This window comes from Lissotriton helveticus, chromosome 5_1 (assembly GCF_964261635.1).
Source record: "Lissotriton helveticus chromosome 5_1, aLisHel1.1, whole genome shotgun sequence".
Taxonomy (NCBI): domain Eukaryota; kingdom Metazoa; phylum Chordata; class Amphibia; order Caudata; family Salamandridae; genus Lissotriton; species Lissotriton helveticus.
Window position 1 is genome coordinate 35695343 of NC_136065.1, and position 14829 is coordinate 35710171.

The 14829-nt window shown below is 46.3% G+C and overlaps 1 protein-coding gene across 1 annotated transcript in view; it reads right to left on the reverse strand.

The window, feature by feature from the left end:
* LOC144752922 (E3 ubiquitin-protein ligase TRIM39-like) overlaps positions 1 to 14829 on the reverse strand; it is a 406522-nt gene that overhangs the window by 38083 nt on the left and 353610 nt on the right. Inside the window, exons 8-9 of the mRNA XM_078640743.1 lie at positions 10877 to 10891; positions 136 to 148 (exon numbers count right to left, since the gene is read on the reverse strand). Of these exons, the coding sequence (XP_078496869.1) occupies positions 136 to 148; positions 10877 to 10891 (28 nt within the window). The remainder of the gene's footprint in view (positions 1 to 135; positions 149 to 10876; positions 10892 to 14829) is intronic.

A 14829-nucleotide genomic window follows, 5' to 3' on the forward strand; every position in this document is an offset into this window, starting at 1 on the left:
TGCTGCTCAGACATGTGTTTGTAACTTACTGTGATCCCCTGTCATGACATTGTCGCTGCACGCATACATGGTTCAGATCATTGTAAAGTTTTATAAGTTGAGACCCTACTGTGTCCTGATTTGCTTTTAAAACACACATTTTTTGGACCTATTTTAATGTGATTGGCTGATCCACTATACACATTATTCTACCTCCGGGACTCTGGGCTTACTCTCCCCCTCACTTAAGATCGGGCCACTCCTAGCCATGCTTGCCTTAGACCTGACATACTTTTTTGTTGCCTTGTGGATTCTGTTTAGCACCCCGTTTGCTCAATAGACACATCTATAATTAATAGGGTTTGAGCTTTGGTGTCTTTGGCTCATGATGCGGACATAGGCCCGTCCTCTTGACTAGTAAAACCTCAATCTGACCCTGTATTACGACTGGGTCCTTGCTATTCCAAGATGGCCGCCCACTCTACCACACAAAACATGTGACCTAGGGGTACCATGGCTCGCTCCTACCCAGATCCAAGGGACGTGGATTAACAGCTTGTTTATGTATATAAACGGCTATGCAGCCCTTAGGACCGTAACTCTAATTGCCTTCACTCTGCACAAATACCGTGGGCACTTGTTGAACGTCTCGGTTTTTTGTTACAAAGTTGTGGGGACGTGTTGCTTTATATGTGTGAGCAAGTGTGCGGGTTTCGGCATGAATGTCTTATATGTAGGACGTCGCATTCTCGGATGTACGGGGACCTTAAAACAGATTTATCCTTAGTTAAAAGCAATTTCAAATTAGTATGGACATGACATTTAAAGATGGCGGCCGCGGTTACACCGAGCTGCCTATGAGTCTTGGTATACATCCAGGGAACATCGCGCAGGTGTTGCGGATATTCTAATCAAGTGATATGTATAAATACGAGGGTCCCCGCCGTGTATTTTCACCAGGTGCTATACGTACTGGAGGGAGTGGAGACGTGTGTGGAAGGAGATTGTTCGGGGCGTGAACTATTTTTTCGCGGTAAGTTTTGTAGGATAGTCTGTCATACTTAACCAGGATTACCGGATAAGGGTACGGTATTGTGGGTTGGTTATGTTCTTCCCGCTACTTTTGGGACCAAACTTATTTGCGCTAACAAACACAGAACGCTTTATTGTTATAAAATATAGGACTAGTTATTTTTCTGTCTACTACATTTACCTAGTATAACTGGGGTGTGCTTCCCGTCTGAGGTTTCTCGAGTTGCGTGTCCACTCGGCACAAGTTCGTTGACAGACTTGCCGGTTTTGAGGATGTAACAAATTAGTCTTTGGGTCATGAATATGGACACGTGTATTTATTTTAGAGGAAAATATACGAAGAGTGTACTGTTTAGTATTTAAACGTCAAATCGAAAAATTAAACGAGAGGGGATGGAACGCGCATTGATTATCATCTGTGGATGTTTTTTGGAATATGGACAGGTTGTAATTGATGACTTTGAGTAGTGTCTATAGGTGTGAGCTATATTAGCATGTCTTTCTCCGTTTAGAGCCAGCCACGGTTAGGAGAAGCAATACTACTATGGAACTAACGTTACCGCAAGCATTGGGACAGATTGGGGAAGGCACTAACTTGGGTTCAACCATAGCAGCTGCTAACGGTCCCCCTAGGGGTGGAACACGGATTGACAGCCCCAGACTACACGTTCGCCTTGACTCCTCAACAAGGCATTATGCTTACATTATCCTGCTTAAATCTTTTAGGAGGAATAATATATGTTTTTTAAGGCTGTACTCGACCGTTCGGAATTACATCCATTGGGACATACGGGGGTAAGCACAAACCTTTTGCATAACTATAGCAGTGATACATTGCCCCCCTAGTAGCTACAGATAGAATGACAACCATAGATGGGAATAGGATCTAGCCTGATTATTGCCTTCGTGAAACACGATTATAAATATCTATGACTGGGCCTGAACTTGGGGATTAATTGGATATATACTGGTACGCACTATGGCACAGTAAAATAGAGGGATCGACATTAATTATTCGCTTACTAGATACAGAGGCATGTAATATTTATTCTGTATTAGGTCCGGCTTTATCTCTCACACATTTTCTTTACAGAATTCTTACACCTGATTTGGTGCCGAGGTCCTATCTCCTTTTTCTGTTTCCTGATCAAGATTCTAATTTCTCAACTCTTATATGCTGACAAATCTATGAGGGATCACATTCACCCCAGCATGTATGTCCACTTATTATGGTTGTTCTGTGCTTGTTGGTATAACTGAGATTGTGATAGAGTGTGCTCACTTAGGACACCTGATGGAGTTAGATATTCATTTGTTTTTGAACCTTAGATCCTATTGTGTTATTTGGTTTTGGGACAGATACATCCCTGCTGTATATCTTAGGACACCAGATGGAGTTAGATATTTATTCGTATTGAACCTTAGATCCTGTTTGTTTTTGGTTTTGGGACAGATACATCCTTGCTGCATATGGACCTCCGGGTGCAAATCTGCATCCACTCCTACTTTATTGCTCCTACACGATTTGCCGATTTATTTTGGAAGACACACATTATTCTGGTAGGTTTTCCTTCCGTTTAATTAGTAGACTCCTCATCATTAGACTCAGTATGGTCCTAACTTACAATGTTCTGTTCCTATTAATGCTGATAGCATGTTATTAGTGATCTACCATCAAGTGGGCAATACTGATGTCCATCTACTGGGGTTACGGTTCCCATTGTATTTGACTCATAGTTAATGTTATTGCAAAATGTATATCAATTTTGAGAAGGTTCCGCCTGTCTGTCAAAATTATGCAACTCTAGAGTTACTAGTTCCCTTCCACCCCTCTCCCCCCCTCCTTATAGCAACTTTGCAACTCTCTCTTCAAACAACAATCCTCCCTGAACCTGACTGTTTCATGTCACTTCAACCTGTTCTATGGGTTGAAACAAACTTAAGAATATCTTTGATTGCAATAAAAATTTTAAAATGATTGTTTGGTTATTTTTCATGTGCTGGCTTCGATGGTGCTTATTGTATTTTATTATGTAAATAGGTACAACAATTTGATTAGTCTATTTCCTATGTATTAAGGCGATATATGCTCGGCTGAGCCTTGTGAGTCATTTTTTAATTGTATGTCTATATGTTTTTTTGTTAAATACAGCCCTGAAGAAGTCTCAAGAGAGACGAAACGCGTCGGCTGTTCTTTCTTACGTGTTGGAATAAAAAAGATCAAAAACATTGGACGCCATTTCCTGTGATCATTTTATTAAGTCTTGGATACAGCTTTGGAGTCTGCTATGTGGTGCGCCTGTGCTTTTGTATTGTATGAAGTTAACAGGGTGTTAAAATGCAATGCAATATGTTTCTCATTTGGAAAGTTTGAGCTATTGCTATTGTAAAAGACCAATTTTTTTATGTTTTGTTGTGGAAAATAGTGACAATAATTGCTTTGTCATTTACAATGCTAATAGTTATAACTTTGGCAAATGTGACACCTATAGCATTTGTAATGCAATATGTGTTGTATTTATGTGACTTACATGTATTGATATTACAAACAACACTGATTTGGAGGGTGGAGTTGGATTTGGAGGGTGGAGTTGGAGGGTGGAGTTGGCTTTTGATTTGGAGGGTGGAGTTGGAGGCTGGAGTTGGAGGCTGGAGGTGTAGTTGGAGGGTGGATTTGTAGGGTGTATTTGGATGTTGGAGTTGGAGGGTGGAGTTGGATGGTGTTTTTGGAGGGTGGATTTGTAGTTGGAGGGTGGAGTTGGATGGTGGAATTGGATGGTGTTTTTAGAGGGTGGATTTGTAGTTGGAGGGTGGAGTTGGATGGTGGAATTGGAGTGTTGAGTTGGAGGGTGTAGTCGGAGGATGGATTTGGAGGGTGTAGTAGTATTTGGAATGTGGATGTGGATGGTGGAGTTGGAGGGTGGATTAGGATGGTGGGTTTGGAGGGTGGAGTTGTAGGGTGGTGGTGGAGGGTTGTTTTGGAGTTGGAGGGTGGTGGCGGATCGAGTGGTGGTGGATCGAGTGGTGGGCGGGTAGAGTGGTGGGCGGGTAGAGTGGTGGGCGGGTAGAGTGGTGGGCGGGTAGAGTGGTGGGCGGGTAGAGTGGTGGGCGGGTAGAGTGGTGGGCGGGTAGAGTGGTGGGCGGGTAGAGTGGTGGGCGGGTAGAGTGGTGGGCGGGTAGAGTGGTGGGCGGGTAGAGTGGTGGGCGGGTAGAGTGGTGGGCGGGTAGAGTGGTGGGCGGGAAGAGTGGTGGGCGGGAAGAGTGGTGGCGCTAGAGTGGTGGTGCTAGAGTGGTGGTGCTATAAGGTGTGCGCTAGAGTGGTGGTGCATAGAGTTGTGGATAGAGTGGTGGCGGATAGAGTGGTAGAGAGTTGGTGGAAAGAGTGGTAGAGTGGTGGCGGTAGAAGGCTGTACTGTGTGTGAGAGAGAGTGTGTGTATGAGAGAGAGAGTGTGTGTGTGAGAGTGTGTGTGTGAGAGAGTGTGTGAGAGAGAGTGTGTGAGAGAGAGTGTGTGAGAGAGAGTGTGAGAGAGAGTGTGTGAGAGAGAGTGTGTGAGAGAGAGAGTGTGAGAGTGTGAGTGTGTGTGTGTGTGTGTGAGAGAGTGAGTGTGTGCGTGTGTGAGAGAGTGAGAGAGAGAGAGTGAGAGAGAGAGAGTGTGTGTGAGAGAGAGAGTGTGTGTGTGTGAGAGAGTGTGTGTGTGAGAGAGTGTGTGTGTGAGAGAGAGTGTGTGTGTGAGAGAGAGTGTGTGTGTGAGAGAGAGTGTGTGTGAGAGAGTGTGAGAGAGTGTGTGAGAGAGTGTGTGTGAGAGAGAGTGTGTGAGAGAGTGTGTGTGAGAGAGAGTGTGTGAGAGAGTGTGTGTGAGAGAGAGTGTGTGAGAGAGAGTGTGTGGGAGAGAGAGTGTGAGAGAGAGTGTGTGAGAGAGAGTGTGTGAGAGAGAGTGTGTGAGAGAGAGTGTGTGAGAGAGTGTGTGAGAGAGAGAGTGTGAGAGTGTGAGAGAGAGTGTGTGAGAGAGAGTGTGTGAGAGAGAGTGGTGGGCGGGTAGAGTGGTGGGCGGGTAGAGTGGTGGGCGGGTAGAGTGGTGGGCGGGTAGAGTGGTGGGCGGGTAGAGTGGTGGGCGGGTAGAGTGGTGGGCGGGTAGAGTGGTGGGCGGGTAGAGTGGTGGGCGGGTAGAGTGGTGGGTGGTGGGCGGGTAGAGTGGTGGGTGGTGGGCGGGTAGAGTGGTGGGCAGGTAGAGTGGTGGGCGGGTAGCGTGGTGGGCGGGTAGAGTGGTGGGCAGGTAGAGTGGTGGGCAGGTAGAGTGGTGGGCAGGTAGAGTGGTGGGCAGGTAGAGTGGTGGGCAGGTAGAGTGGTGGGCAGGTAGAGTGGTGGGCAGGTAGAGTGGTGGGCAGGTAGAGTGGTGGGCAGGTAGAGTGGTGGGCAGGTAGAGTGGTGGGCAGGTAGAGTGGTGGGCAGGTAGAGTGGTGGGCAGGTAGAGTGGTGGGCAGGTAGAGTGGTGGCGCTAGAGTGGTGGCGCTAGAGTGGTGGCGCTAGAGTGGTGGTGCTAGAAGGTGTGCGCTAGAGTGGTGGTGCATAGAGTGGTGGATAGAGTGTTGGCGGATAGAGTGGTAGAGAGTTGGTGGAGAGAGTGGTAGAGTGGTGGCGGTAGCAGGCTGTACTGTGTGTGAGAGAGAGAGTGTGTGAGAGAGAGTGTGTGTGTATGAGAGAGAGAGTGTGTATGGGAGAGAGAGTGTGTGAGAGAGAGTGTGTGAGAGAGAGTGTGTGTGTGTGTGAGAGAGTATGTGTGAGAGAGAGTGTGTGTGAGAGAGAGTGTGTGTGTGAGAGTGTGTGTGAGAGAGAGTGTGTGTGAGAGAGAGAGAGTGTGTGAGAGAGAGAGAGTGTGTGGGAGAGAGTGTGGGAAAGTGTGTGTGAGAGAGTGTGAGAGAGTGAGAGTGTGAGAGAGTAAGGTAGTGAGAGAGAGAGTGAGGTATTGAGATAGAGAGGTAGTGAGAGTGAGGTAGTGAGATAGAGAGAGAGAGTGAGGTAGTGAGGGAGAGTGAGGTTGTGAGGTAGTGAGAGAGAGTGAGGTAGATTGAGAGTGAGAGACAGAGTGAGGTAGTGAGAGAGTGAGGTAGTGAGCGAGAGTGAGGATGTGAGGTAGTGAGATAGAGATAGAGAGTGAGCTAGTGAGGCAGATAGAGAGAGTGAGGTAGTGAGAGAGAGAGTGAGGTAGTGAGAGAGAGGGAGGTGTTGAGATAGAGAGAGAGTGAGGTAGTGTGAGATAGAGAGTGAGTTAGTGAGATAGAGAGAGTGAGGTAGGCCGAACGAGATAGAGAGAGAGTGAGGTAGTGAGAGAGAGAGTGAGGTAGTGAGGGAGAGTGAGCTAGTGAGGTAGTAAGAGAGAGAGAGTGAGCGAGTGAGGTAGATAGAGAGAGTGAGGTAGTGAGAGAGAGAGAGTGAGGTAGTGAGAGAGAGTGAGGTAGTGAGATAGATAGAGAGTGAGGTAGATAGAGAGTGAGGTAGTGAGAGAGTGAGGTAGTGAGAGAGTGAGGTAGTGAGGAAGAGTGAGGTTGTGAGGTAGTGAGGGAGAGTGAGGTTGTGAGGTACTGAGGGAGAGTGAGGTTGTGAGGTAGGGAGATAGAGAAACCCTGACATTTATAGGAATAGAAGCTCGGGCATAGAGGGGTCTAGTGAGGCTACCAAAGAGCAGAGGCATGCCAACAAGAATGCCATACCCAGGTCGCAGAGAGTGACTGACGAGAGCACAAGCAGTGGCTGGGGAAGTGAAGGGTGTGGGGTGTCGGAGAACCTAGACGATAACTTATCCAGAGAGGAGGGGGTAGAGCATGATTCAGACATCCACAGATAGGGGGCAAGCAGAGCGTAGTGAGAGGTCAGACTTCCACGACGATAGGGCACGCAGGCCGTGGTGAAGGGTCAGGCATTGACGGGAAGAAGGAAATACAAATAGGTAGCATGTGAGACGTCCATGTTCTCCAGCGCCCGTCTCTTTATTTGGTAACTGTTCAAGATGGGAACTAAGAGGTGTCTTGTGCCAGCAGCCTGGGCATTGGTTGAAATTTGGGCTGTTTTTCCTCAATTGGCGCCCAACGTGGGCCCCATCAGCGACATAAGGTCCGGTGAGAGAGGTCCAGACGATGGGGTGAACATCTGAACGATTGGAGTATACCTGCCTTGAGAGGGCCCTCGTCCGGCTGCCGATTGAATGAACTTCACCGATTCCGAACGGACCTCTCTCAAGCGACCTACTGTCCTGACTGGGATCCCACAGGAATGCTGCGGTAAAAACCTGGAGTAAGAGAACGATCGGACGCTGGAAAGGGAAGGCGAAGAACTGTCCACACGGTCCGGTCCGGGTAAGGTTAAGTAGGACGTCTTTACGTCTGATTGATTGTTTATATTGGAATCGGTATTTAAATACTGGTATTGTTCATCGATTGGCTCATTTAGCCTTGGTTGCTACTTGAAGTATTGGTTCTCTTTGAGACATTCTCTGTTTGCAAACAGCGACGAATAGGAACGTTCCTCTCTCTTTGCAAATAGTGAAGGATAGGTAATGCGGACTTTTGTCCCCCGTTGTAATCCGTCATGCCTATTTTTCTCCCCACTGATTGATTGGTTGCTCTGTTGCTCTTTGAGACATTCGCTGTCTACAAACGGGGAAGAATAGGAATATTCTGTCTCCCTTTGCAGATAGTGAAAGGTAGGCAATGCAGACTTTTGTCCCCATTGTAATCCGTCATGCCTACCTTTCTCCCCACTGATTGTTTGTTATCGATATTTTTTTATCGATTATCGCTCTTTTGAGATATTCCCTGTCTACAAACAGAGAAGAATAGGAATATTCTGTCTCCCTTTGCAGATAGCGAAGGATAGGTAATGCGGACTTTTGTCCCCCGTTGTAATCCGTCATGCCTGTTTTTCTCCCCACTGATTGATTGATTGTCTGGACATTAATTGTTCAAGGAATAGTTCTTTTGATGGATTCTCTGTTTGCAAACAACGTGGAATAGAAATATTCTGTCTAGTCTTTGCAAGTAGTGAAGGGTAGGTAATGCAGACTTTTGTCCTCCGTTGTAATCTGTAATGCCTATCTACTCCCCACTGATTGGTAAACTAGTTCCACCCGGACCATTTATTAGAGGTAGACCATCTGGCTCAACCGGAGGGCGCCCCTAATAAAAAGGACATACGTAAAATATGAAGAAATCACCGTATCCTGTTAACAGAAACTTTAGCGCAAAAACACACTAGAAAAGGAAGGAAAAAGAAATCTAGCAAAATCAGTAGGCCACTGATGAGTTTTTTTGATTTAGCTAGAAATAAGAAACGTTAGAAATAGCCCGCAATAAGAAACATGAAAGTGGTGAGAGAAGCCAAGCTTGACATCACGGCAGCCACGAGGTAGCTAGGCTCCGCCGCCCCTCACTGCTCCAAACATGTCTGTCCCACCGCCCACCACGCCCAATAACGGTAACATAAGACAGATACAAGTCAGCAGATACCTACCCCCATTCCGGAAGCTCCCGAAGTGCAACAGGTCCACGGTCACGCCCATCCGGAAGACGAGGCCTCGACACGTGCAGGGCGGGGCCCGGCTGGCCGCCATCGGCCGGAGAGGAGAAGGGGTGGATGTGTGGTTCTGAAAATCTGGACCCTGTTGTCATCCCGATATCGAGGTCCAATACCCGTGTCACAAAATATCAACGTACCATGACGAATTTGGTGTCAGCGAACCGATAATGATTAGGGCATCATTCCCATGCATTTGCGTCATAATCGAGGGTCAACAACACCCCCAAATCGTAGTTTCCGTCCCGACCCCTTAGACTCCATTTTGTGAACGGCATCCATTTTACGTCTTGCCCTCATGATAAGTCAATTAAAGGTCGAGCTTGATCTAAAAGGACACGTCCTCCTTCCCTGACTTCCCCCTGACCTGTCCCAACTGACTCCATCTCCTTTAGCCAAACCTGTCTGGGCAGCCCCTCGCCCAGTGGCCAAATGCGATAGCATCGATACATAACATTCCTCAAACCATTCACTACATACAAACCATGCTTTCTACAAACACACACCTGTCCTGTTCCCTGTTTATGGCCAGTTTTATGACTAGGAGGTGCCTTCCTTTATTGGGGTTTTCATCGATATCTGATGGGAGTTCCGGGCTTGGCTAAGTAATCTATCACGCATTTGACATCTAAAATACGGGCTTGCCTACATGACTTCGCTCTTTTGTATTATTGTAGAAATATGTGTATAGCCATATCATAAACTCAAGAATTCTTGCTTGCAGCTATTATTTCTGTATAGAAGGAGAAGGCTGGTTCTGTAAAAACGAACAGTCTCCTGAGAACACATGACCCGTGTTTGTCGTGCTTCTAGGACACCTGTTACTTGGTAGCTATCAATAAAACTCGATCTCTGACTCGACTAGAAGACTCCGTGTTTCTGTGGTCCGTAACAGGGAGAACTCAGAGGTCTTCGGGTGTTATCCCCTGGTACCAAACGGGTTCCTAAAAACCCGTTACCTCAGTTGGCGCCCAACTCGGGGCGGTATCAAGTGGCGACGGTCCAAGCCAGATGTTCGTGAGGAGCTTCGTGTGAAAATTCCGGAGGACGGCCAGCCACTTCAGCAACCCCTGTATGTCGACGTGGTTCCGAAGGTCTTTGCTGCGAGGTTCCCCGCGTCCCGACGGCTACGAAGGACTGCTGCCCTGACTATCGCCTGGTTTTGGACCCAGTGATCCTTGGTAGAGCGAAACGATAGACGAGTCTTCTAGCGACGTCACCGATCTTCTAATACTTCAGTTAAGTATAAGTGGAGCGTCTCCCAGTCCTTAGTTTGTCCTTAGTTTTTGGTATCCTTGAGATACGCCTTGATTTGGTACTTGCAAGCCCCAAAGCCGAAGGACTTCTGTATTCACGAGAAATATCGTAACAGATAATCCTTTGAAGTTTGAAGCTAGACTAGTGAGCAAAGATGCCTGATTTTAGCAGACTTGGAAACTTGTTTTGTCTTGGTTATAGTAAGGACTCCCGATTAGAGGATTCCTGTCCGGTTCCTCCGATTGGAACTCCAACATATGAGCTCTACGTAAAGCATGGCGTAGGCCCTATCACATATAATGAAGTGTGGATAAAATACACCCGCAAGGATGGTGTTTTAAAATGGCCCCAATATGGTAGTTTCGACTCAGAAATATTAGATAACCTAGAGGTCAAATTATTTAAGAGAAAAGCCCGGCCGGCGATGTTTGACTGTTTTCGCTTATGGCGCAAAGAAGCAAAACAGAAAGAAATAAAGTTAGCGAAAAAGAATAAAAGAGGTATGTCGATGGTGCAAGCTGCCGTTGCATACAGGGATAACGAGGAAGAGCAAGAAAGCGAACAAATACTTAGGAGCAAGAAACTAGCAGTAGATAAATGCTACCCGATGTTACCAAATAAGGGACAAGGTCAAGAGGAAAGATCCGAGAAAGATCCATTAATGTCCCACTTATTAAGCTCACCTCCACCTCATGCGTTAGACGCTACTACAACGCCAAAGCGTTTTTCTATACCACGCCCCGGCGCACGAAACACAGCTTTTGCACACACGCCAGCTACTGTTCAGCTGGTTCCTACTTCTCCGGCGCAGCCTTCTCCAGGGCCGCCATCTATGCTACCTACTCCATCTACTTCCACGACTTTGCCTACAGCTCCAGCTATTGTCTACGATACCGCGTCTGCTACTACTTCAATCTCCTCTACTATTGCCTCTACTTCTTCTTTGCCTCAGCCTATTTTTTCCAATGCACTTGCTCCTCCGCAAGCTTCTCCTTCTATTAGACAAAGAGTGACAGGAACCGTCACTGGTCTGGTTTCACCTTTCTTCGGGTCGCCTAAGACGACCCCTAAAACAGAAGGTAGACAGTTACGTAGTCAACTGCCTGATTATGAGGAAAGAAAAGTGCTAAATGAACTAGCCCGTAAATGAATTACGGATACTGTTAGATATGATGTTCACTCTGTTATGGAAGTTTTCCGTCAATAGAATGCACCCACTCAGAGATACGTATTCTAAGAAATGTGTGTATATCTGGGCGAAGATTTGGAGACAAATGATCCCAAATACACAATGAACGAACTATGGCGTACACGCTATAAGTTCCACGAAGGCATGATTACAGGCAGAGATGTTGAGAAAGCGATAGAGTTATTACTCTCTTATAGGAGTAAAGGAATCGTCTCTAGATCCTTGCACGAAGACGACGTATCAGATAGGAAAAGAGCGAGACAGTACCCCATGAGAGAGGTTCCTCCGGTTTGGAGGGAAGGTGATGCGTATGCGAATCCACCGATTCTGCCTCATTTCCAGCGTGTATGGGTACATGTCCCCTGGAAAAGATCCGAAGTCTTAGCGCTCAAGCAGACATTGCCTAATCCTCGTAAAAACCCGACTGGGTATTATAAGGAATTATCGCAAACTGCAAGCTCATGTATAATGAATTTAGCGGACATAGATATGCTGTTTGGGAACGTTGTTCCACATCCTCTATGGAGCAAAATACGTCATACGAACCATGCCCAAGAACTAGGTGACTCATGGGCGAACATTGCCGCTATAGATGCTAGACAAATTGGTGGTTCTAAACCTGAGCCGTTAATAGCTGAACTTCCCGGTAGAATTATTGCATACATGAAAACAATAATGCCTGAAGTACACGTGAACTGGGACAAGCTATCTGCATGCAAGCAGAAGAAAGATGAGAATGTGTCTGACTTTTTCACAAGATTCGAGGAGACTTTCACCGATCATAGTGGTCAAGATATGGCTACCGAGGGTGGCCAAAGATTGTTTGTAGACAAGTTCGTACATAATTTAATTCCTGAACTATGTAATAAATTGAAAGACTCAGAGAGTGCTTGGGCTGTCTCTACGTCAGCTCAAATTTTAGCTACAGCCCAGTACTATGAAAATAGGCGCAAAGACGAGCTAGATAAAGTAGACAGAAAGACAAAAGATTTAAAAACTAAAGTTCTTCTCCAGCAAGCTTATCCCCCTCGTACGGCTAGTCAGCCCAGTTATCAACCGCAACATCAGTATTCGAGAAACGCGCAAGAAAACGAGTTTTCCCACCAGCGTATTGCTTATGGCCCGAATCAATGTGCATATTGCAAGGAAGAGGGTCACTTTAAAAGTAATTGTCCGGCTCTTGCGCGACGTTTGAGCGGTGCTTCGGGTGTAAGGGGAAGAGGTGTTCAACATGCCCCTAGAGGTAGGGGCCGTGGAAATTCCACGCAGAATACAACTTCTTTTACGCCTCAGAATTCAATGAACAGCTTCGACCAACAAAATAATGCGTCGACCAGGTCAGCTCAGTACTATGCTGACGACTATTACACCGAACATGAATATGAGGGTAACGATTGCTAGGACAGCCATGGACAAAGAGAGGGAGTTGCTTCAGTTCCAGTAGATCAGAATGGACCTTATGTCGAGGTAATAGCCTCAGGAGTGTCAGAGCCATTTCTGCTGGATACTGGTGCTACAAAAAGTTCTATCATGCACTCGAAACTTCCTGGCGCACCTTTGTCTGGCGAAATGAATGTCTCAGTAGGTTTCTCTGGCGCCCCTGTTAGAAACCCGATCTCCAGTCCTGTATCTCTTTCTATTGGCCCATGCGAATTAGAGGCACCCCTCATTCTTACAACAGGTTGTGGTGAAAATTTGTTAGGATTGGATTTGCTAAAAAAGGTTATATGCGACTTTGTACTGTTCACCATTAGGAGTACAACTTACTTTCGGTAAGAAAGTCATTTCTCCAATGTATGTATCGAAAGAAAATATTGCAACTGAATTGTCGAGTCTTCCTGATGTACTCTGGGCTAATTGTTCTAATGATGTAGGTCGTTTGGAGATCGCACCATATGTCATAACATTGAAAGCCAACATTAGGTTGCCACGTATTCCCCAATACAAAATATCTAGCGAATGTGAAAAGGCGTTATTGACGATTGTTTATGACCTGATTGATAAAGACGTCATCGAAGAAACAACAGGAAATGTTTGTAACAGTCCAGTTTTGCCAGTCTTAAAACGTACTGATCCTTCACAACCCCCTGTGTATAGGTTTGTGATCGACCTCAGAGAAGTGAACAAGATAGTTATCCCACAGTTTCCAGTTGTCCCCGACATTACTGCTTTATTGATGATGGTTCCAGCTTCAGCAAATTGGTTCTCGGTGATTGACCTGAAGAACGCTTTCTTCAGTATCCCGATTGCTGAGGAGAGTAGAGATATTTTCGGATTTAAATTTAGGAGGACGAAGTTTCCGCTTCAAGTGCGCTCCTCAAGGCTACTGCGAAAGCCCATCAATATTCAGTCAGGCCCTGAAAACACAACTAGACACGATTGTTCTACCGAATGGTTCAACTCTGATTCAGTACGTAGACGATCTACTGATCGCTGCAGACACTGAAGAGATTTGCAAGAAAGCTACGTTATCATTATTGCATCACTTATGTGACATGAAGCACAAAGTGTCTCTTTCCAAACTACAATTTTGCCGACAAGAAGTAACCTACTTAGGTCACATCTTGTCGAAGGAGGGAAGGAGACTGACACCAGAAAGAATACAGGCAATCGCAGAACTAAGTGCCCCAAGGACACAGAGAGAGGTTCGAGCCTTCTTGGGCATTACATCGTACTGTAGACAATGGATACCGAATTTCTCACTACTAGCTAAACCCTTGCTGGCACTACTCTGCAAAGACACGCCAAATCCTATGCCTTGGTCTGAAGATTGCCAGACGAGTTTTCACAAGTTGCGTGATGCATTATGTTCGGCTCCTGTGTTGGGAAACCCCAACTACAGTAAGCCTTTTACATTATATGTCCACGAGCAGGAAGGTTGTGCATTATCAGTTTTAACACAACATTTTGGGGACAGACAGCGCCCATGCGCGTATTTTTCGGCAACTCTAGACCCTGTGGCTAAAGCCCTACCAAGTTGTCTGAGGGCTACCGCCGCAGCAGCTGTCTGCATCCGACAGTCCGCTGGATTAGTCATGAATAATACTCTGATCGTTATGGTTCCGCATGCAGTAGACATTTTACTAAACAGGACGAAGACACAACACCTTACTAGCGCTCGACTATCCAGTTACGAACTTACGTTGCTAGCAAGTCACATCCACATAAAGAGGTGCGATACACTGAATCCCGCAACGTTATTACCCATTCCGACAGGAACAGACGAGATTGATAAACATGACTGCTGCTTTAGGACAGAAGAAGAGACAAAAGGGAGAGTAGACTTACAGGACACTCCCCTTCCTGAATGCAATGATACTTTATGGGTTGATGGTTCATGTTTCAAGATGCCGAATGGTGATACGACTGCAGCATATGCCGTAACAACATTACACACCATTATAGAAACTGCGCGCATTTCCCATAATTCTGCACAAGCTGCAGAGCTAATTGCGCTTACCAGAGCATGTGTGTTAGCGAAAGGAAAACGAGTGAATGTGTACACTGACAGCCAATACGCCTTTGGTGTGGCTCACAGTTTTGGGAGATTGTGGCGTGAACGTGGGTTTCTTACGTCACATGGTGCAAAGATACAACATGGTCAGCTAGTTAATGAGCTCCTCCAGTCACTGACCTTGCCACTACAAGTTGCCATTATAAAATGTAGTGCACACAAAAAGATTCAGGATGATGTTGGCCGCGGGAATGCATTTGCAGACGAGGTTGCGAAAGAGACTGCAAGGAACACAATGAGTCGGATGTATGTTGTAGGTCCCGCTAGATGGATTACTGATGTAGGAATGT